This window comes from Carcharodon carcharias, chromosome 1 (genome assembly GCF_017639515.1).
Source record: "Carcharodon carcharias isolate sCarCar2 chromosome 1, sCarCar2.pri, whole genome shotgun sequence".
NCBI classification, from domain to species: Eukaryota; Metazoa; Chordata; class Chondrichthyes; order Lamniformes; family Lamnidae; genus Carcharodon; species Carcharodon carcharias.
Genome location: NC_054467.1, coordinates 231,912,017 through 231,936,114, shown reverse-complemented (window position 1 = coordinate 231,936,114; position 24,098 = coordinate 231,912,017). Strand labels below are relative to the sequence as shown.

Below are 24,098 nucleotides of genomic sequence, written 5' to 3'. Positions count from 1 at the left end.
GCTTCTTCAGCAGCATCCCAAAAAACCTGAGATCTCTACCACCTAGAAAGACAAGGGCAACAGGTGCATTACAATATCACCACAAAGTTACACACCATCCTAACTTGGAAATATATTTGGTTCCTTCATATTTGCTGCGACAAAATCCCACCTAATAGTACATGCGAACATACAAGCTAGGAGCAGGTGTAGGCTACTCGGCCCCTCGAGCCTGCTCTGCCATTCAATAAGATCACGGCTGATCTGAAAATAACCTCAACCACATTCTGCCTACTCCCGATAACATTTCACCCCCTTGTTAATCAAGAATCTATCTAACTCAGCCTCAAAAATATTCAGAGGCTCTGTTCCATTGCTTTTCAAGGAAGAAAGTTCCAAAGACTCACAACCCTCAAAGAAAAAAGTCTCAACTCTGTCTTAAATGAGCGACACCTTATTTTTAAACAGTGACCCTAGTTCTAGATTCTCCCACAAGAGGAAACATCCTCTCCACATCCACCGTGTCAAGACCCCTCAGGATTTTCAGGAAGATATAAACGGGAATTCCGTTTTGATGTATTAGAAGGTGAGCTAAGTTTGAAATGTTAAGTAGGTAAACATGGGGAAAGTTTAGAATATAAGGTGTAAAAGAACATTTGCATTTTTAGATAAACCAGACTGTTTTCAAAGGTGGGGTGGGGACGGTGGTGGAATGTGTCAACTAGTCAGGTGAAATTCAGAAATGGTGTGTTTATTTTTCCCAAGGTTACTTGTAAAATTGGTACTATGATAATTTTTTATGATCAGAGAGATAAAGTCCAAAGACATAGTGAAACAATGGGAATTTACATTCAAAAAGGAAAATATGTATAAAGGAAAGAGGCTGTGTGAAAAGCCTTCAGCATCTATGCCTCAAGCTGCTGTCTGCAATGAACTGAAGTTAAGGAAACTCACTTTGAATTGGTAAAAACAAAAAACTGCGGATGCTGGAAATCCAAAACAAAAACAGAATTACCTGGAAAAACTCAGCAGGTCTGGCAGCATCGGCGGAGAAGAAAAGAGTTGACGTTTCGAGTCCTCATGACCCTTCAACAGAGGACTCGAAATGTCAACTCTTTTCTTCTCCGCCGATGCTGCCAGACCTGCTGAGTTTTTCCAGGTAATTCTGTTTTCACTTTGAATTGGACTGATCAGAGTATCATGTTTCTTTGCCTGGGTCTTTTAAAAGCTGTGTCTTACTGTTGCCTTAACGGAGGTGTAACTGGTTCAGATTAATTAGGGGATTTAGAAGTTATTATAGTAGTAATTTGTGGACATATATATGTGTTTAAAATCATTTCTTTTATTAATAAATGTTTAATATAGTTTTGTAAAAACCTATAAGGATCAGTGGTCTTATTGCTACTGAATTCAAAGCCCGCACCTTGAAGCATACAAATTGCAAAAATAGTTGTGGCAGCTGTCTCAAGCTTCCCTCGGGGGTTTGAACGACTCAGCATTTCCCATCGGCTGTGCCATCACAGGGTCTTAAAAGGTTTCAATTAAGCCACCTCTCACTCTTCTAATTTCCAGTGCATACAAGCCTAACCTAACCACACAGACTGCATCAATGCAAGCAGGTAAAACCATGGCAGACTTGTCGACTCACCTTCAAAGTACAAAGTGCACATCTCAGGGTGCCTGGCCTTGCTAACGTTATTTTATTATCTTCAATCATTCTGTATCTAAATGCCCTTGAAGATTTGTTTGTTTATTTGTTCTAAATTCAAATATCCAATTAGTATAGTTGCAAAAAAATTACAGCACCACATATAGGATTTAATTGCAATTGTTACACGAGAGGCTTGCCAAACAGCAAGCAGAATGATCATGAATACAAAAACAAATACAGCAATGCTGTAAATCTGAAAGACAAACAGAAAAATGCTAGAAACGCTCAGCAGCTTAGGCAGAATCTGTGGCAAGAGAAACATTCCAGCTTAAGGAACATTCATCAGAACTGGAAAATATTAGAGGATGTAAAAGGTTTAAAACAAGTTTAGAGGCAGGGAAAGTATAGAGGGGAGAAATGAACAAAAAGGAAGTTCGGTGATGGGGTAGAAAATAGGGGTGACTAAATGACAAAAAGGATGATTTTACAAAGCAAAAGGAGATAGTAATGGGACAAATAAAGAAGCAAAAGTTGGGTCTAGAGGAGGTGAGAGTTGTAACAGTGGAAACATTACCAATAACTGCTCTCTGGAAAAATAGGAGCGATGGGTATGATTTGAAATTGAACTCCATGTTGAGACCGGAAGACTACATAGTGCCTATTTAAAAGACGAAGTGTGGTTCCTCAAGCTCACGTTGAGCTTCACTGGAATAGTGAAGGAGGCCAAGGACAGAAAGGTCAGAGGTGGAATGGGGCAGAGAATCAAACAACAGGTGACTGGAAGCTTGGGGTTACACTTGCAGTATTCCACAAATTGATCACCCAGTCTGTGTTTAGTCTTCCCAATGTAGAGGAGATCGCACCGTAAGCAGTGAATACAGTATTGTAAATTTTAAAAAGTGAAAAGTAAACCACTGTTTCATCTGGAAGGAGTGTTTGGGGGCCTGGACAGTTGGAAAGGAGAAGGTGAAAGTGCAGGTGTTGCATCTCCTGTGCTTGTACCGGAAGGTGCATTGGGAAAGGGGATGGGTGATGAAAGAATGCATCGGATTTCATGGAGTGAATGGTACTTTTGGAATGCAGAAAAAGGGGAGGTGTGGGAAGATGTGTTCGGCGTGGCATCACACTGGAAGTGGCAAAAACGGCAAAGGATGATCCATTGAACGAGACTGATGAGGTGGAAGATGTGGACAAGGGAATTCCGATTGCTTACTAGGAGGGAGGGGAAGGGGTGAGAGAATAAGTATGAGAAATGGGATGGACATGGTCAATCACAATGGAGGGAAAAGGATGACAGGTTTGTAAGGCAGCATCATCAGAATAGATGTAATAGAGATGGAGGAACAGGGGAATGGAATCAAATGCTCACAGGAAGCGGATTTGGAGGATGTATCATCAAGGTGGCTGTGGGAGTTGGTGGGCTTTTAATAAATATTATTTGACAACCCATAGCCAGAAATGCTGATTGAGATGTTGGGGAAGAGTTGGAGAGGGATCACGTGAACCTAAAAGAAGTGTGGAAAGTGAATGCGAAGTTGGTTAGATTTTCTGGTTCGGTGCGAGAGCAGGAAACAGCACTGATACAGTCATCAATGTACTTGAAAAAGAGGTGACGCAGGGCATCTGAATCTTCCACATATCTGAAAAAAAGGCAAACTTGGCATGGACCTATATGGGCTTGCATAAGAACTTTTATTTGGAGAAAGTGAGTGGAGTTGCAGGGGAAGTTGTTTAATGCAGGAACAAATTCAGCCAGACAGGGGAAGGTGGTGGTGGGTGGAGATTGGTTGAGTTTCTGTTCAAGGAAGAAGCAGAGGGCCCTCAGACCTTGCTGCTGGTGTGTAGAGGGATTGGGCGTCCATAACTAAAAAGGAATGATTAAGCCCAGGAAACTGGAAACTATTAAAGGGGCAAAGGGCATCAGGACAGTCACAGATGTAGGTGAGAAGAGACTGGACAAAGAGAGATAAAGTAGTGTGAAGATTGAAAGACGTTGAAATGATGGATCCAGTTGGGCTGACCTTTATGTAGATCCTGGGAAGGAGTTAGAAGAGGGCTGTTCAGGGTTGGAGCCTATGAAATTGAAGGCCACAATAGAAGATCTCCAAAGGCAACAAAGTCAGTGGCAGTCGGGAGATGATGGCTTGATGTTTGGTGGTGGAGTAGGTAGGAGAAGATGCTGGAGAGTGCCGTTCAGCCTCTGCAAGGCAGAGTTGGTTCGGCAAACAACAGTGCCATCCTTATCAGCAGGTTCAATGGCAATGTTAAGGTAGCCCCAATAGAACAGAGTGCAGAAAGTTCAGAGGGACTGAGGAAGGTTACCACAAGTGAGCAAAGTAGAATTATTAAGACGATCAATGTCATACTGTCAGTACCCAGGGTGCTACGACCGGTCCCCAGGTGAGGTCCCCAATTTGTTAACTTCCTGAAGGGAACCCCAACTTTGTTATGCTTGTGGGTGAGGAGGAATGAGCTGACCCCACTTCTTTATTTAACCCCTTCAGTTGGTCGCAACAAGGTTAATTTAAAAGGGATCCCTTCCCCCATGGATAGTTTTTCCTGGTTCAAATGTATTTTTTTTTAAGAAGGAGCCAATTTAACCAAGCTTTCTTGAGTCAAGAAAGAGTAAGTTTATTCGTTACCAGAAACCTGAGAAAAATAATAAAAATCAACACACTTACACACAGATCAGAAATAAGAAATTAGAGTCCAAATAAAAGTTTAAAAAAATATATGCACCAGTCTTTGGTGTGTCCATGAGGTGTCAATGGCGAAACATTAAGAGAAAAAGAGAGAGTAAGACAGAGAGAGAGAGAAAGACAGAGAGAGAGAGAGAGAGAGAGAGAGAAAGACAGAGAGAGAGAGGGAAAGACAGAGAGAGAAAGAGAAAGAGAGAGAAACTTCACCTGCATCTGCAGGGGTGACTAGTTGATCGTTGTCTTGCTGTCACACACACAGCATACTAGTACATTAGCACACCTGCACTCCTCTGCAGCTAGCTTTTTAAACCCATTTTCCATGTGTATTCCTGTAAGGGAAAATAAGCCATGTCTTGCACCCAGAGTCTGGTTTCTTTAATCTCCAACCATTTAATACATTCTGAGTTCTGAATCAAAAGGGGATGGATTTTAGATGACTGCTGAGATGTGCTAATCAGTCTTTTGTCTCTGCAACTGCAGGAGATTTAAAGTTCAGTCTTTTGCATCTTTCCTATCTCTCTTTCAAATGTCTTTGCTTGAAAAAGGCCATGATACCTTGTCAGATGCGACATTCCATGTTCTCTCAGTACAGGTCTGTCAGTATAATCCGCGTAGGAATTTTCCAGAAAGTGGTCACTCTACATTATCAGCCATCTTTTGCTCACTATCCTTGTTTGTATTTCTTTAAAAACACAGAAGTCTTCCTTAAAAGATACAATGTGCTAATAAGTAATTTGTGGCTGTAATCAGCTTTTCATGATAAAGGTAAGATCTAATGAGGGTAAAAGGCCAAAGGGAGGGATCCAGGCAAAATTACCAAGCCTCCCTGAATTAAGTGAATAAATTGCTTTGGAAACTTATTGCACCAGAAATTGGATGGTGCGCAAGGTTCCTGTATGGCGGACAATGTGATTGCTCTCATTCCAGGTTGGCTGTGTACTGGCCACCACTTTGCCAACATTTCCTCCACAGGTGTCCAAGATGTGCACCTGAAGATGGCGTTAGGCACTCTACATATGCAAATAGGGGGTATCACACCTCTTTGAGGCCTCATTTACAAATGGAATGCTCATCCCGTCTACAAATTAAATTTGAGGTATCCTGTCTCTTCTCACTCTCCCCTTCCCAACTGTTTCCCTCCTATATCTCCCAAGGACCTCAGCCGATGTCTGAGTCGGACAATCTTGAAGTCCCTACAATCCCCACACCAACCCCCCAAAATCGACTAACCACTATTGTGGTCATGACTCACAATACTGCAGCTCACAACTGAGGCTGGTAGACCAATTTGCCATTGTCCACTGGTCTCATTACTTTGGGTGCAATCCATTTTCTAGGGCATTATTCTTTATTATGTCACTTGAATCTACAGAGCCAAATACCTTGCTGCTGCCTTTAGTCATTAATCTTGGATATCTATAGCAGAAGGATTTTACAGCTCTAGCCAAACAGATAATCTACGTCAATCAATCATCCAAAGAGTGCAATTCACTTTTATTTTCCAGAGCCAACACAAGAAATTAAATATAAACGCCATTATGATGACAATACTTGTTATTCAACCTTTCATAAATACTGCAGTCCAGAGGGAGCATTAAAATTGAAAGAATGAAAAGGCTTCTCTTTTTCACTTCATTAAAATGTTGCAAAGCATTTCACATAAATTATTTTCAGAGTGTGGTTACTGTTGTTATTTATTTAAGCAAAACAATTTATCATTTGCCACTTGGAAAGCCTGTTAAAATTCTCATGTGAAAACAAGCATTTTAGTTCAATGGCTGGAATTTATGGTTCCCCGCCAGCGGGTTTGAAGGTGGAGGTGGCCTGTAAAATCCAATGCATGGTGTCCCTGCCAGCAGCCCGCATGGCCCGACCTATCTGAGATTTTACAGGCGATGGTGGAAGCGTTGGGCCTACTGGGGCCCTTAAGTGGCCAATCAATGACCACCAAAGGGTCTCAACTCACTCTCACCGTTATTTTACCTATGGGGGGCCCACCTCGTCAAGCGGGTAGCCTGGCAGCTTTACCTGCACCATCTGGTGTTGGGCATCTGGGGCAAAGGAGCTTCCTTTCTCTCTCCCCTTTCCCCATTGCAAGACAACCCTCCCCACCCCCACCCCCACCTGGCAAGATCACACTCCCCCCTTTACCCTCCCATCCCCCGGCCTCTCAAACACATCTCCCCACTTTCCCCTTGCTGGGGCCTGCCAGCCTGTCTCTGGCGAAATTTCCCCCACTTACCTTGGTGTCCTGCTCCAGCGATGATCTCCACCGGGCTGCCTGGTGCTACTGGGACGACAGAGCTGCCAGCCAATCGGATGGCTGGCAACTCTCTGAGGCGGGACCTTTGAGGCACAGTAAGTCCTATTAACAACCAACTGGTTAAATTAGAGGAAAAGCCATTCTTCTCGTGGGTAGGTTCCCAACTGACTTTATAGCTGGAGGGGTGGGGATGATCACATCCCATAAAATCCAGCCATAAGCTCTTTCTGGAATCAGCGCAGATCGATACCTACATTGGCGTATAATGTGGGGAAATGTGAAATTATCGACTAAGGTAGGAAGCAATAGAAAAGCAAAATATTTTTTAAAAGGTGAAAGACTATTAAATCTTGGTATGCAGAGAGATTTGTACAGGAATCACTAAGTTAGCATGCAGGTATGGCAAGCAATTAGGAAGGCAAATGGTATGTTAGCTTTATTGCAAGGGGAATGGAGAATAAGAATAAATAAGTCTTGCTGCCATAATGTAGAGCTTTGGAGAAACTTCATGTGGAGTACTGGACTTGCCTTACAGAGGGTGCAACAAAGGTTCTCTAGTTAGGATAACCCTTTTTTCCCAGGAAACTATGAGAAGAGATTGAGTTCAATGGGCCTATATTTCCTATAAAATTCATTGAGAGCTTGGCAGAGTAAATGCTGAGAGGCTGTTTCCCCTGCCTAGTGAGTCTAAAACTGGAGGTCATAGATTTCAGGATAATGGACTGGCCACATAAGACTAAGATGAGGAGAAATTTCTTCACTCAGACGGTCGTGAATTTGGAATTCTCTGCTCCAGGGGCCGTGGATGCTCAGTTGTTGACATATTCAGGACTGATATCAATAGATATTTGGACACTAAGGGAATTAAGAGATATGGGGATCGTGGGTAGAAGTGGAGTTGGGGATCCACCATGATTTCATTGAATGGCAAAACAGGCTTGAGGGGGTTGTTTGGCCTACTCTTGCTCCTATTTCTTATGTCCTTAAAGTTTGGCAAGGAATTGCAACATCATGGTTGACAGTATTGAAGAATTCACTTCTAGCTTGTGTAGTGTTATCCTTCAGTCTACCATGAAGCATGTGGCCACCTTCAAGAATGCTGCAGCTGGGATGTCACAACAAGTGTCTGAGTTAGCAGCCTTAGTTCTGGTGGAAGCTTTAGGCTTCACCTTGGTCGATTGCAGAAATGTATTAACAGGGGCTTTCAAGGTGCATGGGTCTCCTCAATTCTGCTCCACAGCAAATCAGCAGAGCAGGAGTGTTAAGAAAGAAGGAGTACTTGTTGCTCCTTCGCCACACCATCAACTAGTATGCACCATGGTCCCAGGAGGTCAACTGGGCCAGGAAGGAGCAGCTTGTAGCTGGGCTCTGTCGTAGTCAAACACAAAAGTCAGCAGCCACAAACATTTCAAGGATCCCTACATGAGGAACAGGAGACTTCAATCAGTTTTGCTGACACCACTCGGGGAACACCTTTATAAGAAACTTTCTTTTATATAAAACACCAAGGGTTGACACTCAGTTAAGAAATCAATTCATCGGCATTCAATTAATCACCTTTATACCATTTGGGATCTGATGGCAGTTTTTGAGTCTGCACTGTCAGTATGTCATTAATAGACATTTGTCTGAAAGTTCTTCAACACAGGCTTAAGGAAGTGGTTAACTGCCTCAGATAAGATGCAATTTGTTTAATAAGTAAAGAATTTTTCAGCCACAGGGACAGAGAGCAAAGCTCGGCTGTGGATAGTGCCCAAGTTATTTTCCCCTGACTCCTAGCCGGGGTCATCGAACCAGCAACCGTGCCAATGCCACTCGAAGCCAAACAAAACAACTTAAATGAGATTGACCTCGTAAGATCTGCCAGTACCAGAAAGCTCACAAAGGCACATACGCCCAAGACCCGATTTACAACCAATCCAAATGGGATTCCCGCCAGATCTTAAATTCCTGGCACTGACATTGAAATTTTCAGCACAACATTTGACTATTTCCATGTTCCCATTGGGGCGTCAATCACAGCCACCCTTGACATTTTAAAAAATTCTTTAATGGACATGGGCATCGCTGGCAAGGCCAGCATTTATTGCCCATCACCAATTGCCCTTGAACTGAGTGGCTTGCTAGGCTATTTCAGAGGGCAATTAAGGGTCACCACATTTTGATCTGGGCTCACATGTAGACCATACCAGGTAAAGATGGCAGATTTTCATCCCTAAAGGACGCTAGTGAACCAGATGGGTTTTGACGACAGTTGGTGATAGTTTCATGGTCACCATTACTGAAACTAGCTTTTCAATTCCATATTTTTATTAATCAAATTTAAATTCCACCAGCTGCCATGATGGGATCTAAACTGCGTCCTCAAAGCATAGCCTGGGCCTCTGGATCACTAGCCTAGTGACCTTGCCACTAAGTCACCATTTCTCCTTAAATAACAGAGCTGGAGCCTAAGCAGTCAATCAGGTAGTAAACATGTACATACAAGCAGTTGTATGTTGTCTGGCAGGGTCAGGCCAGAATTATACATGAAGGTTGGGCCTGCGTCCAATGCTGAAGTCTGTTGCTTGAGACCCAAGCACTTCGTTTTTGCTGTGTGCACAGGCATTGAACATAAACTATTGTATCAGAACTGAAGCAAGCTTTCTATCTAAAAATCAATTCATACTATGGTACATTTGCCACCAGGTATGCTCCATTTATACTGCAGGCATATTTACAGTTGCAAAACATCCAAAGCCTATGTCTAGAGGATGACCACATTCCATTGAAAATAAAACGCTCGCCTCAAGTCCCTACACTTAAGTCTGCAACAAGTTTAAAAGTCTAAGCAATTCCTTAAACAAGAATTGTACAACTCAATCACTGGAAAAAAAAAATCAAGATTTTGACATAGATTTTAAAACTTTGGTAGCATCTGTTACTGGTTGACCATAGTGGGATGATATTCAAGCTGGTGAAAAATGAGATGGTAACACTGACGTACATAAGGATATACAGGACTGATGTGGGATTGGAAAGTGATATACTGCCCAAAAATGGGAAGGAAAAATCTAATAGTGCAATACAAAGTGAGATCTTATGAGTGGAAGAACAATATCTGATACTTGTAAATTTCTTAATGCTATCTCCTTTTTTCAGCCTTCACTTACAGAAAGAAAATTGCCAACAAAGATTGCTAGTGTACTGTAGCTTTAAGAAATTATGTAGCTTTAAACAAATATGTGGAGAACAGTGTATCAATACTCTGAAGAGTTCAGCATATTAAATGTCTAAAAATTACCCAGATCAGACATTATCCTCAGAATTGTTTTAAATGATTATATGAGAAAATAGGCACTTGGAGCACTTGAAGATTGAAGGATAATTAATCAACCCTGATATAGAAAGCAAGAGTAAATCCCTGAAAATTAGGGGTCTGTTTATCTAATATTTCTGCCACGACAAATGCTTACCAGCATTGTTATCACTGTGGAAGAAATCAAGGAGAATCTTAATTTCAAAAGCAATTGGTCACACTTCAAGAGTTTGCCTGCAACATTTCTCTTCGGAACAAGTACTTAAGCTGGTGGACAAGATTTATGCAGCAGATAGAATTTTCTTACATTTGCAGAAGTCATTTGAGAAAAGTTCTACACCTCAGGCTTTTAAAAGTGAGATAAATAGCTTACTGAATTGAGAACTGTCTTGGTAAAAGAAGGAAATGGTCAAATGGTGATGAATGGGAGAAACTGTGTCTGGCAATCACACAGAGGTTTTTCTAAGTCGCCAGCTGTTTTCACTTTTCATAAATTGCAGTTAGTTTTATTACATCAAAACATGTTCTTTCACAAATCTGCATTCCATAATTCTACACTGCTGTGATGAACATTTTCTTAAATATTTGTCATGGGAGCAAAAAATTCCTGACTGCAGACTGGAACATAATGTAAAACCAACATTTCAGAATATATCAGGACTGGAAAAGTACAGCTTGTGAGAATCTTCTGTTAAATAACTAACAATGGATTAATTTTTGCAACTGAAATGCATGTTAGCAGTACAAGAGAAGCAATTTTACAGTGCTGCACCTGGGTGAATCCAAATAGGTTTAACCTCCTTTACCAACAGAAGCAATTTAACAAAAATGAGAGAGACATCCTTAGTCATTTTTTATATTTACTTATGTAACAACTTTAACATAATCAATTGTCCTAGGACACTTCACAGGAGCATAAAAGAGCAAAATTTGACACTTGGCCACATAGGACAATAATTAGGGCAAATGGCCGAAAGCTTCATCAAAGAGATAGATTTTAAGGAGCATCTTAAAGGAGGAAAGAGAAGAAATGAGGATTTAGGGAGGGGATTCCAGAGTTTAGGGCCAGGCAGCTGAAGGTATGGCTACCAATGGTAGAGCAATTAAAACTGGGGATGCTAAAGAGGCCAGAATTGACTAACAGCACAACATACCACAAATTGGAAATATATCATCGATGTAATATAAACTGCCCCATTGCACATTATTTTATGGTTGCCAAAACCTAACTACCTAAAAATAAACTAATAAAAGTACAGATGAAGAATTCTGAAGGGCATTGGATGGAAATGGACAACAGAGATTTGATTTGATAGATTCACTAAGATGTAAAACTACCTGAAGAATGTTTTAAAAAAGGAAAGACCTAATAATTCTAAACAAATTATGGTAGTTCATACTACTCATTTTGGAATTCAATATTCAGACATGCACAAAATTGGAGAAGAGGTTTTAATAAATGCCACTCCAAACAGGAGTATTATTTATTACTGGGCAGCAGTTATGCATCAACATACAACTCCACAGATTAGAAAAACAGAGACTTCATCCACTACTTGATCAAGTTTCTAACTAAATAATCTGAGTAAGATGCTGTTGTGAGACACTAAGAGGGGATGGTGAGAGGGAATTGGGTGGAAAGTCTCCAGCAGAATGCTTTGGTGTGCCTTCAGGGGTTGGTTAGGAGATCAGACAACTTCCCGGTCCTCTTGAATGCGTACACAGCATCGAAGATACATGGCATATAGCTTCACATCGAAAATCAAACAAACAATTTACCATTTGTGTTTAATATGGATAAAAAGCCCTTTTTACCAAAACTTGCCCCCGTAAAGATAGCTTCATATATGAAAAAAATCCAGTGTTTCAATATATAGTTCATTTGTACAGTGCCCTTCATAAACTAGCTACAGAACCAAAAGAAGTAATTGTGCCCAAGTTATTTGTATTCTGCGCTATTAATGCTTTCAAAATGGATGTCAACAAAATTAGATTTCTTTAGAATAGATTGCAGGGACATAAATGATTTTCTTTCCTGCTATGGCTGAAAGCTTGGTCATATTTGGATGACAGCCTCTGACTAAGTGCAACTGCAGGAGACTCACGACAAATGAAGTGCAGATTACACCTTCTAAATCTTTTGAAGTATTTAAGGTTGGACTATGTGATGCATTAACATCTGACAATAATAGCTGGCTCCAACAAGTTAGAATTGAGACAACTGTGAGGGAGGGATTTGGAGAATTCACTGCAGTCCAATGGTGCTTGACTAGACCAGCAGCTTATGTGACAATCCATCCTCCACATAAGGCATGTGTGCCATAGCAACTGAATAGGTAGCTGGCTCTCATTACAGCTCCATTGCTGCAGCATCTTCTGGCAATCCAAAATGACAACAGATACCTCTAAATGTCTACAACCCCACTGCAAACACAGAAAAAAAAACAATCTCAAGCGCAGATACACCAACCTTAGGCTTGCTGATACATGAAGGTATTGGACCATTAAAATCCTACAATCCTCACAAGGAACACCTGCAGACAACTCTACAATAATAATCAGGGATTCATTTTGGAATACAAAATGATGCACTAGTTCAGCTTGGTATTAGCCGATAGCATGCTCATCAGAGCGAAAACATTGTGGGTTCAAGCAACATTCCAGAGCCTGAGGACACACTCGTACAGTCATTTCAGTATGGTACTAATAGGTCACTGCATTGTTTGAGGTGCCATCCAGGCGATGTTCAATCAAAACTCTGCGACTATTTGGGTTGATGTTAAATATTTCAAGGCACCATTTTGAAGAGAAAAGAGTTCTTCCAATGTCCTGGTCAACATACTTTACTCAACCACCATCAACAGATCTAGACAGGGAAAGAGTAGCTAATTGTATGCAGGTATGCTACTAGACTGTACTGCTCAGGACGGTACCAATCTTGATTCCTGGTCTGTACTGACTTAGCTATTCTCAATGGCCAGGGCATGAAAATTGGCATAAATGTCACCAGCTGTGGGTAGGGGCAATCTTTGGGGATTCTCGCTTCTTATGTCTTTTCAGTGACTCTTACTGGAATGAGAGTATTAACAACTTAAGAGGTCTCTGAATAACCCACCCTTATTGATTTTCTAGGTTCACAACTGTGGAATGACCACTTGGACAAAGCAGTAGAGTGGGGCTAGACCTCATGGAACTTTACCCAGTATGAGTCACTGCATTTAGGGGAACAACTGGGGAAAAGAAGTAAAATACTCAGCAAACAAAAAGCAAGTTACAAATATTAATAACATGAAATTGTTTGCATTGAGCTGTGACATTATGCACATATCATTAGTCATTTCCCAATTCTTAACCATCAGTGTCTGGGATCCTCCAAATAGATTTGGATTTATGGTCTCAGTTAAACAAAACATTACTCATCTAAGAATTAGAACTACTCTGGAGTCAGAAATTATTCAAATAAAAGGATATTTTGACAGCCAAAAAGTTTCAGGAATAAGAGGCTTGTGCTTTAGCCCGGAAGTAAAGATATCTATAAAACTGATTGCCATCATAAGATGTTTGACAATTATTTACCCAATCTGTAAACATGATTCCTTGTTTTTAACCATTTGAACTTAAATGGTCATGTCTTTACATAGTCAAATGCTGTAAAAAATAATCATACTGTATAACTACACAGGAATTTTGTAAGGTTACAGCGCAAACAATTATTGCACATCTTAAAATGGCTAATTACTTCTGAGCACAGGCAATATTAATTATATCATTTTGATCACTGTAGCTTCCAACCTTCAAACATCCGATCTAGGCGCAGTCGCTTTACTTTATGTTTGTCCATGAGTGACACGAGGACAGTATTGAAGGGTCAGAGGTTGTCGCCACACCTTCTACTGCAGGACACCGAGGGAAAGAAACACAAATCCAATCGATATGATGTACTGAGAGGTTTCAACAGCTCTTCCTCACCTGCTAAGAAAAGAAAATGCATATGCTATTTTTTTCTGATTGTATTTAGAATGCGAGAATTGATCTATCCATCTATCTTTCAGATTTATAATTTAGCTTTTTTTTTAAAAATGGTATCATATCAAGCTAATGTGTCAGTTTTGGAATGAATCAATGTCAAATGATCTCTGAGGATGGAGGAATTGCAGAACTCAAATAATCTGTTATAGGATCCTGCTGTGCTGCATTGATTTGTTCAGATATACTGCTGTTTAATCCCTCGTGTAAAAACACATACTTCTAACAACAAGATCAGTTACCACTGAGGATTAACCCACAAGGTGCTGAGTTAATACCTGCCCTGAATCCTGTGAAATAAACTTGACGAACTTCTCTGTGCCACACATCAGCTCCATTCTACACACCTTGCCTTTTTTTTAAAATATAAAGCCACCATGAACTAGACACAGCATATTTAACCTATGAACATAGCTTATGTAACAACTCAGATACATTTCTTACGTAACTGTTATAGAACAAACTTTATTTGCAACCAAGACCAAAGGCACAGCCCCTGCCAAATTGGAAGTTCTCCAAACGGGATTATCCACATCTACAATCCATAAAACCATAACAACATGGTGACCAGTGTACAAGCTAAGTGTACTTCGGATAATGAAACAATTACACTATCTGAAGTTGTATTCTAAGTGATAATATAAAGAATGAACTTGGCAATTTATGTCAAATGAGTCAGTATTCAGGGTAATTTAAAACTACCTTATAATCAAATAAATGTTCATTGAAGTCACTGTTGTAATGTAAGCCAAATTGGAAAGCAATTTATGCATGACAAAGTCTTAACTAAATATCAAATTATTTTCTTTTATTCTTTCATGGGATGTGGATGTTACTTCGACCAATATTTATTGCCCATCCCTAATTGCCCCTGAGTGGTGAGGTGCCTTCCTGAAACACTGCATTCCATGTGGTGTAGCTACACCCGCAGTGTTGTTAGGAAGGGAGTTCCAGGATTTTGACCCAGCGACAGTGACGAAATGGCAATATATTTACAAGCCAGGATGGTGAGTGACTTGGAAGGTGGTGGGGTTCCCATGTGTCTGCTGCCCTTGTCCTTCTAGATGGTAGAGGTCATGGGTTTGGAAGGTGCTGTTGAAGGAGCCTTAGTGAGTTGCTGCAGTGCATCTTGTAGATGGTACATGCTGCTGCTATTGTGGGCTGGTGGTAGAGGGAGTGAATGCTGAAGGTAGTGGAGGTGGTACCAATCAAGAGGGCTGCTTTGTCCTGGATGGTGTCAAGTTTCTTGAGTGTTGTGGGAGCTACTCTTCCAGGCAAGTGCAAGCTATTCCATCACACTCCTGACTTGTGCCTTGTGGATGGTGGATAGGCTGGGATGCGTTTCCTGCCAACCCTTAGTGCAGAATTTAGCCCTCAATGGGCGGGCGGGCCCCACTGGCTCGGCAGCGGATGGGCAGCCAAACTCCATCATTGAAATGGGCCCTGCTGCCATTTTAAGTGGGCAGGCCAATTAAGGTCCGCCCAGCGGGCGGCCCGACGGGGAGCGCTATGCGCTTCCTGTGCGGGGGGGGGGGGGGGGGGGGGAAGAGGGATTCCACAACTGTCCAAGTGCGCTCTTTCGCGCGCTCCCTGAGACTATGTGCTGTCTCAGGGAGAGCGTTGAAAGATTTGTAAACTTAAAAAATAGAAAAATAAAAAAATTATTAACATGTCCCCCTCATGTGACAATGTCACACGAGATGGGGCATGTTAATAAATATTACAGAAACTTTATTAAAGATTTTTTAAACAGACATGAAACCTCATGCCGCCAGTGGATGAGGTTTCATGTTTTTTCTCCTTCCCGCTGGGGCTCCTGGCCTGCCCGTCAACCTTAAGGTTGGACGGACAGGGCCTTTAATTATCTTAATTATCCTGCCAATGGCCTCAATTGGGCATTGACAGTTGACGGGCAGACAGCTGATTTCGCTGTCCTCTCGCCTTCCTGAATATTTAAATGGGGCGGGATGATGTCGGGTATTCCTTCTGACGTCCTCCCGCATCATTTGCCCATTGGCGAGTGGGCCCCGCCCTCAAATCGCCAACAGGAAAATTCTGGCCTTAATGTTGTCACGAAGGCTGAACTTTACAAGTCAGTTATATTTTAAAATGCACCTTTAATTCAAAGTAAAACAGAGAATTCCGAATAAACATCTTAGTTGGAGACATGCTCAGGTGATCTGGTTACCATTATGAGAAGAGCTCAAAACAGAAACCCACTGAGGTGTCTTGACAGTTTTAGCACCTTTTCGCAGTATCTCACAAAAATAAGGACAGGTTCTGTCAGACAGGCAGGGGCAACTATTTGGTGTTCATGACCAAGCAGGATGCTTGTGAAAGTTCTGTTCAAAAGAAAGAGAATGAAACAGGCAGGGCTCTGGAACTTTATGGAACAGAGTGACCCAGGTTTATCTTGCTGGTGGTGATTATATCCCGGAAAATTCAGGCTGAGTGGAGTGATTGTCGATGGACAAGGAAGTTTTGACCTGGCATGATGGAAAGAAGTGAACCCCTGCGGGGGAAGCTGGGAGATACTGTGGGGCTGTTCCTGTAATGCTGCATATCTTCCAAAAGCATGGAATTGCGTAAAAGTATTTTGTAAGATATGTTTCGGTTATGTTAGTGGATGGGAAACTTCAGTTTTTCTTATTTCAATGTCATGGTTGCCCATTAAATAATTTTGATCTATGTTGATTTTAGTTTGTTTGTTACAGTAGAAGTTTTAAAACATGGAATCCTGTACTTTGACTCCAGGCTTGCCATAGCACTACCAAAGAAGAGATTTGTTTTAAGTGCAGGTTCCATATCCTCCACTTAGTACTGATAAATACCAACTGATTACCTCTAACAGGTTCATTTTGCACACCATTTCAAAACGCATTCTCCGCAACAAAACTGCAAAGAAATGAAAATTAAATATGGAGCTAAAAGGAGCTGAAATAGAAGTCAATTGATTTACAGTTTAAGGTTACATCGAGAGGGTGGTTAGGTGAGTGTGTCAGTAACGAGAGGACACAGATTTAAGATAACTAGCGAAAGAACCAGAAGGAGATTGAGGGGAGATTTGATTGTACAAAATTCTGGCAGGTTTAGCTAAGGTGGACAAAGGAAAACTGTTTGTGCTAGCTGATGGTACAAGGGCGAGGGAACACAGATTGAAGGTTTGGAGCAAGAAATGCAGGTGGGATGTGAGGAAGAACTTTTGATGCAGCAAGACCTAGAACTCACTGTGCTGTAATAAATCTTTAGCCAACATTTTACATCCCTCTCCCCCACCACCAGCAGCAGGCGGGGAATGTGGCATGGCTTGGGGGGTGGTGGGTGCTGCGCTCGGTCTTGACCCACCTCCTCTGAAATTTTACCAGCAGCGAAGCAGGTTTCAGGCCACCTGCCTTAGGCCAACTGAAATTCTTAAAGGCCTCCCCCGAAGTGCTGCTGATTTGTACCATGTGGTACAGGTAAACTAGGACAAACAAGGTACAGGAATACATGAGGAATGGTAGGACCCTGGGAAGTACCAAGGATCAAAGGGACCTTGGTGCGCATGTCCACCTTAAGGTAGATATGGTGGTTAAGAAAGCATATGGGATACTTGCCTTTATTAGCCGAGGCACAGAATATAAGAGCAGGGTGATTATGCTGGAATTGTATAAAATGCTGGTTAGGCCACAGCTGGAGTATTGTGTGCAGTTCTGGAATCCGCATTATAGGAAGGATGTGATTACACTAGAGAGAGTGCAGAGGAGATTTACCAGGATGGTGCCTGGGCTGGAGAGTTTTAGTTATGAGCAGGGATTGAATAGACTGGGGTTATTTTCCCTGGAGCAGAGGAGATTGAGGGTAGAAAACTATGAGGAGCATAGATGGGGTAGACAGGAAGGAACTTTTCCCCTTGGTGGAGGGATCAATAACCAAGGGGCATAGTTTTAAGGTAAGGAGCAGGAGGTTTAGAGCGGATGTGAGGAAGAATTCTTTCACCCAGAAGGTGGTGGGAATCTGGAACTCACTGCCTGAAAGGGTGGTAGAAGCAGAAACCCTCATAACATTTAAGAAGTATTTGGATGTGCATTTGTGATGCCATGGCATACAAGGCTATGGGCCTAGTGCTGGAAAATGGGATTAGAATAGTTAGGTACTGCATAGACTCGATGGGCCAAAGGGCCTTTTTCTGCACTGTAGACCTCTATGACTCTATGCTGCCCCAATTTACTTCAGGATCCGGTCTCCATCGCTGTACCTTGTAGGGAACTGACACCAGTCCCAGGTCGATGCTGCTGGCACCAGAGGACATACTCCCACATGGTTTGGGGTGGGGCGGGGCGGAGGAGAAGATAGCCATGACCTCAGGCAGTTAATAGCCCAACGACTAAAATCCGGTCATGGCTTTTCAGCACAGCTGAGGCAGGCTCGCCCTCAACTTTTCAAATGGGGGCGGGGCCACTGCCTGTGTGAAAATTTCTAGCCTATGACTTTGTAACTTATTCTATGAGATGAGATGAGGAGAAATATTTTACACCGTGAGTTGCTCCAATTTGTAAAGCACAGCCTGAAAAGGTGGTGGAAGCAGGTTCAACGGTAACTTTCAAAAGTGAATTGGATTTGTACCATAAAAGGAAAAATGTACATGGCTGTGGGGAGTTGGATGAACCAGGCAGCTCTTTCAAAGAGTCAGCACAGGCAAGATGGGCCAAAGGGCCTTCTTGTACTATAAGGATCCCAGAAAACCTTGCAATAAGTGTTTGTAAATAATTGGAGTTATGCCTTATGTGGTATAAACTTCACTATTGTTGAAAAGCAGAATTGCCTTTTTCATTGTGAGCAACATTCTTAGATCTACTAATGCTTGCAATTCTCACTTACATTTGGCTCCTCTTCTAAAGGCAGCAAATCATGCTGGGATATGCTTCCACATGTACTGCCAGCTCGCTCAAATGGCATAACTTTGTGTTTCAGCCTAAACAACAACTGTTGGAAATGACTTTGCAGGGGGAAGGTTTCACTTTTGATCATCAGCAAAGTGATGGAAGGTGTCATCAACAGTGCTATCAAGCTGTACTTACACAGCAATAACCTGCTCACTGATGCTCAGTTCGGGTTCCACCACAGCCACTCAGCTCCTGGCCTCATTACAACCTTGATCTAAGCATGGACAAAAGAGCTGAATTTCCAAGGCAAGGTGAGGGTAACTGCCCTTGACATCAACAGAGCATTTGACCAAGTGTGGCATCAAGGAACCCTAGCAAAATTCGAGTTAATGGGAATCAGGGGTAAAACTCTCCATTGGTTGCAGTCATACCTAGCATAAAGGAAGATGGTTCATCTCAATCCTCGGATATCACTGCAGGCATTCCTCGGGGTAGTGTGTTAGGCACAACCATCTTCAGCTGCTTTAATGATCTTCCTTCCATCATAAGGTCAGAAGTTGGAATGTTTGTTGATGATTGTACAATGTTCAGCACCATTCACAACTCCACAAATATTGAAGCAGTCCATGCCCAAATGTAGCAAGACCTGGACAATACCCAGGCTTGGGTTGATAAGTGGCAAGTAACATTCGCATCACACAAATACCAGTCAATAACCGTCTCCAACAAGAGGGAATCTAACCATCTCCCCTTGACATTCAATGACATTACCACCATTGAATCCCACTGACATGTCCCTAAAACATGAAAGATATAGGCTATGTAAATCAAACTTTATTTTTTTTTTGCTGAGTTAAAAATTAACTTTGCTGAACCAAAAGGTAGCCAGCAAAAGATGAACACGGATTGCTTCAGTATCTGAGGAGTCGCGAATGGTGCTGAACATTGTGCAATCATCAGTGAACATCCCCACTTCTGACCTTATGATGGAAGAAAGGTCATTGATGAAACAGCTAAAGATGGTTGGGCTGAGGACAGTACCCTGAGGAACCCTTGTAGTGATGACCTGGAACTGAGTTGACTGACCTCCAACAACTATAACCAGCGAAGAATTTTCCTTGATTCCCATTGACTCCAGTTTTGCTAGGGCTCCTTGATGCCACACTCGGTCAAATGCTGCCTTGATGTCAAGTGCAGTCACTCTCACCTCACGTCATGCAATATCTTGCTTTGCAACTGGTGATCAAATCAAACACACAAGTGCCACATTTTGCAAATGAATTGGCTATGTGCTGAAAAAGTCATAACTTCCATTGTTGTAAAAAAAATAATCGTTTTGTAGTACAGAACTTGAGTATTGTTGAAAAAAAAGACAAGTTTTTATCTTGCACTCCTCAGGACACCAAAATAAGGGGGAAAGGAATAACTCATCCAGCAAACGAAGAGTGGTTGGCAAGTAGCATTCCCATGGAGAATGCACCACTGATGGTGGCTGACAGTTAACTACCAAGCATTGTTTGAAATTTAAACCTGGCAGCTTGACCCTGATTGGTCAATGCGTTGTATGTGAAGAGAGTCAGCACCCTCTTCATTCACATACAGTATAAATTGTTGTTGTCCCATCTTATTTTTTTTTAAATTCATTCTTGGGATGTCACTGGCTAGGCAAGCATTTATTGCTCATCCATAATTGCCCTTGTTTCGAGAGCATTTATCCATAATTGCTCTTGCTCAGAGGGCATTTAAGAGTCAACCACATTGCTGTCACATGTAGGCCAGGTAAGGACAGCAGATTTCCTTCCCTAAAGGATGTTAGTGCAGCAAGTGGGTTTTTATAACACAATTAGACTTTTAATTCCAGATATTTATTGAATTCAAATTTCACCATCCACCGTGGTGGGATTCAAACCTGGGTCCCCAGAGCCAGGCCTCTGGATTACCAGTCCAGTGACAATACCACTATACCACCACCAAATATTCTTGTGATATCCTGATGAGTGCAGATGAAAAGCTTAGACATGTCTCTTTTTTTCAGCAATATTCAAGTTTGCTGTTTTAAAAAAAAAAACAACTTTTTATTCTGGGTTTTCACTTGCATGCATTTATTTTTGGTTAGTCAGGTATCCATGCAGAAGCAAACCTGCCATCAAAATTAATAGTTTACAACAGAACCACTGAGAAATTTATATGGATAGTCTCAATTTTCCTGATAAAGATTGCATACTCTATCCCACTTTATCTGTCTGGGGAGGGTTTAAACACATTGCAACATCTAAGACTTGAGGAGTTTTAGGTGTGTGCAAAGTTAGTGCTGAAATCTAACTGGCTAAAATCTTGCAGTTTACCAGCATGAAACACATATCTCAAAACGCTTCACTGAGCCATAAATTTCAAGGTTACAACTTAGAGCTAGCATGTCAGGAGTCTAAGTAAAATACCATTTTTAATCAGAGTACTTTAGTTCCTTTGCTCCTAGTTATGAGAGTAATAACTGAACATGACATACATGGATTTTATCTCATGGTTAACCTAGTCCTATGTGAGATAGAAGTGATCGAAAACAACAACTTGCATAGGGATAAAAGCAAAAAACTGCAGATGCTGGAAATCCAAAACAAAAATAAAAATACCTGGAAAAACTCAGCAGGTCTGGCAGCATCTGCAGAGAGGAACAAGTTAATGTTTCGAGTCTGTATGACTCTTCAACAGAACTAAGTAAAAATAGAAAAGAGGTAGAATATAAGCTGGTTTTGGGGGGGAGGAGGTAGAGCTGGATAGAGGGCCAGTGATAGGTGGAGATAACCAAAAGATAGACAAAAGGACAAAGAGCTCTTTTCTATTTTTACTTAGTTCTGTTGAAAAGTCATACGGACTCGAAACGTTAACTATGAACTTGCATAGGGACGTAGAAACAGCTTTCACCCCTCGAGCCTGTTCTGCCATTCAATGAATTCTCAGATGTTCAGCAACTTACCTCTATGGGCAGAATTTTTCACTTGGCAAGCGGGCACGCGCCCGACCCTCTGGAGTGTGAAATGATGCGCGTTGACGTCGTCCAAGTGTGCCGATGTCAACGCGTAGTCACATGATACTTCGGGCAGCGGGAATGCGCCGGAGTCGACTGCGCACCCACTGACAATTAAAAGGCCTGTTAAGGCCATTAAATAATCAGTTGGCGTGCAGGCAAAAAGGCCAAGTGGCCTTTGCATTTTTTTTGGAAACCTCATCCATGGGCGGGATGAGGTTTCCAAAAGCAAAAATAAGTTTAAAAATTTAATTAATAACACGGCCCTGCTCATGTGACAGAGTCACGTGAGGGGTCATGTTTTATTACATTTTTATTTTCCTTATTTTCTTTTTTTTTTTAACAACGTTTCATCTCCCTGAGGTAGCTCTGTGGCTCAGGGAGATTTTCAAGTGCTCACTCGTGCGCATGCACAAAGTTCGCGCTTGCCCCGCTTGCTTCCCCCCCACATCCCCCCCCCACCCCCACCTTCGGCACAGGCAGCGCTGAGCGCTGCTGCTCGCGGTTCACGCTAGGCAGGCCTTAATTGGCCCACCAGCGTGAAATCAAAATCCGGTCCCACCCGCCCCTGCTGAGCCCACCCACTAATGGCAAAATTCTGCCCCATATTTTCTGCCTTTGCCCCATATCGTCTGGTTAACAAAAATGTATCACTCTCAGGTTTAAAATTAATGATTGATCTCGCGTAAATTTCTGTTTGCAGAAGAGAGGTGCGAACTTCTACCACCCCTTGTGTATAGAAGTGTTTCCTAATTTCACACCTGAAGGGTCTGGGTCCCAGTCCTAGATTTCTCAATTAGCAGAAACAGTTTATTTCTATCCACCCTATCCATTTCCCTTCAATTTTGAAAATTCTGATTAAATCACCCCTTAACCTTATAAATTCAGGGAATAAATGGGGACAGATGACAGCCTTTGTAAACAGGATTGAGATCCATATGGTATATTGCCTAATTGATGATAAAATGGTGGACATCTCAAAACAGCATGTAAAGATATTGAAAAGGGGGTGCGGTTTTATTCCATGAAGTCTGCTTTTGAAGGATAAAATCGGAGTCTAATCTTTACACATTTTAAAAGCTTTTATTTACAATCGTGCATCTCCTAACCCACCACCAATTACAGTGCATTCCCGTTTATAGGAGCACAAGTGAATCCGCAGTTGCTGCCCATCATCTTCAAACAATTAATACACAATTAACAGTGCATTTATATAGTACCTTTAATGTCATAAACTATTGCAAGGAATTTCACAGAAGCTAATGAGGATGGGGTGATCAAAAGCTGGTCAAATTGGTTTTAAGGAGTGCCTTAAAAGGAGGAGAGAGGTAAAGGGCAATGAGTTTTAGGGAGGGAATTCCCAGAGCTTAGTGCCTAGGCATCTGAGAGCACAGTCACCAACAGTAGAGTGATTGAAATCAGGGACAGGTAGGAGTCAGGACTGCAGGAATGCAGAGGTCCATAAGATCATAAGACATAGGAGCAGAAATTAGGCCATTCAGGCCATCGAGTCTGCTCCGCCATTCAATCATGGCTGATAAGTTTCTCAACCCCATTCTCCCGCCTTCTCCCCGTAACCTTTGATCCCCTTACCAATCAAGAACCTATCTATCTTGGTCTTAAATGCACTCAATGACCTGGCCTCCACAGCCTTCTGTGGCAATGAATTCCATAGATTCACCACTCTCTGGCTAAAGAAGTTAGCGCTGCTGCTTGCGGTTCACGCTAGGCAGGCCTTAATTGGCCCACCAGCGTGAAATCAAAATCCGGTCCCACCCGCCCCTGCTGAGCCCACCCACTAATGGCAAAATTCTGCCCCATATTTTCTGCCTTCAAGATTGAAGGGAAATGGATAGGGTGGATAGAAATAAACTGTTTCTGCTAATTGAGAAATCTAGGACTGGGACCCAGACCCTTCAGGTGTGAAATTAGGAAACACTTCTATACACAAGGGGTGGTAGAAGTTCGCACCTCTCTTCTGCAAACAGAAATTTATGCGAGATCAATCATTAATTTTAAACCTGAGAGTGATACATTTTTGTTAACCAGACGATATGGGGCTAAAGATGAGGAGAAAGGTCTTCCCTTTACTCTGAGGCTGTGCCCTCAAGTCCTAGTCTCTTCTACTAATGGAAACATCTTCCCCACGTCCACTCTATCCAGGCCTTTCAGTATGCTGTAAGTTTCAATCAGATCCCCCCTCATTCTTCTAAACTCCATCGCGTATAGACCCAGAGTCCTCAAATGTTCCTCGTATGTTAAGCCTTTCATTCCTGGGATCGTTCTCGTGAA

The 24,098-nt window shown here is 42.0% G+C and overlaps 1 protein-coding gene across 9 annotated transcripts in view; it reads right to left on the bottom strand.

Annotated features, from left to right (window-relative positions):
• ctbp1 (C-terminal binding protein 1) overlaps positions 1 to 24,098 on the bottom strand; it is a 335,683-nt gene that overhangs the window by 301,710 nt on the left and 9,875 nt on the right. For 7 of the 9 annotated variants that reach the window (XR_005942661.1, XM_041184852.1, XM_041184843.1 and 4 more), the window contains exon 2: positions 13,683 to 13,862. The exons of 1 other annotated variant lie outside the window; for it this stretch is intronic. Coding sequence is in view for 1 of the 8 variants with exons in the window: in XM_041184876.1 (XP_041040810.1) it covers positions 13,683 to 13,731 (49 nt within the window). In the remaining 7 variants the exon portion in view is untranslated. The remainder of the gene's footprint in view (positions 1 to 13,682; positions 13,863 to 24,098) is intronic. One more of the 9 variants, XM_041184833.1, reaches the window with a different exon arrangement.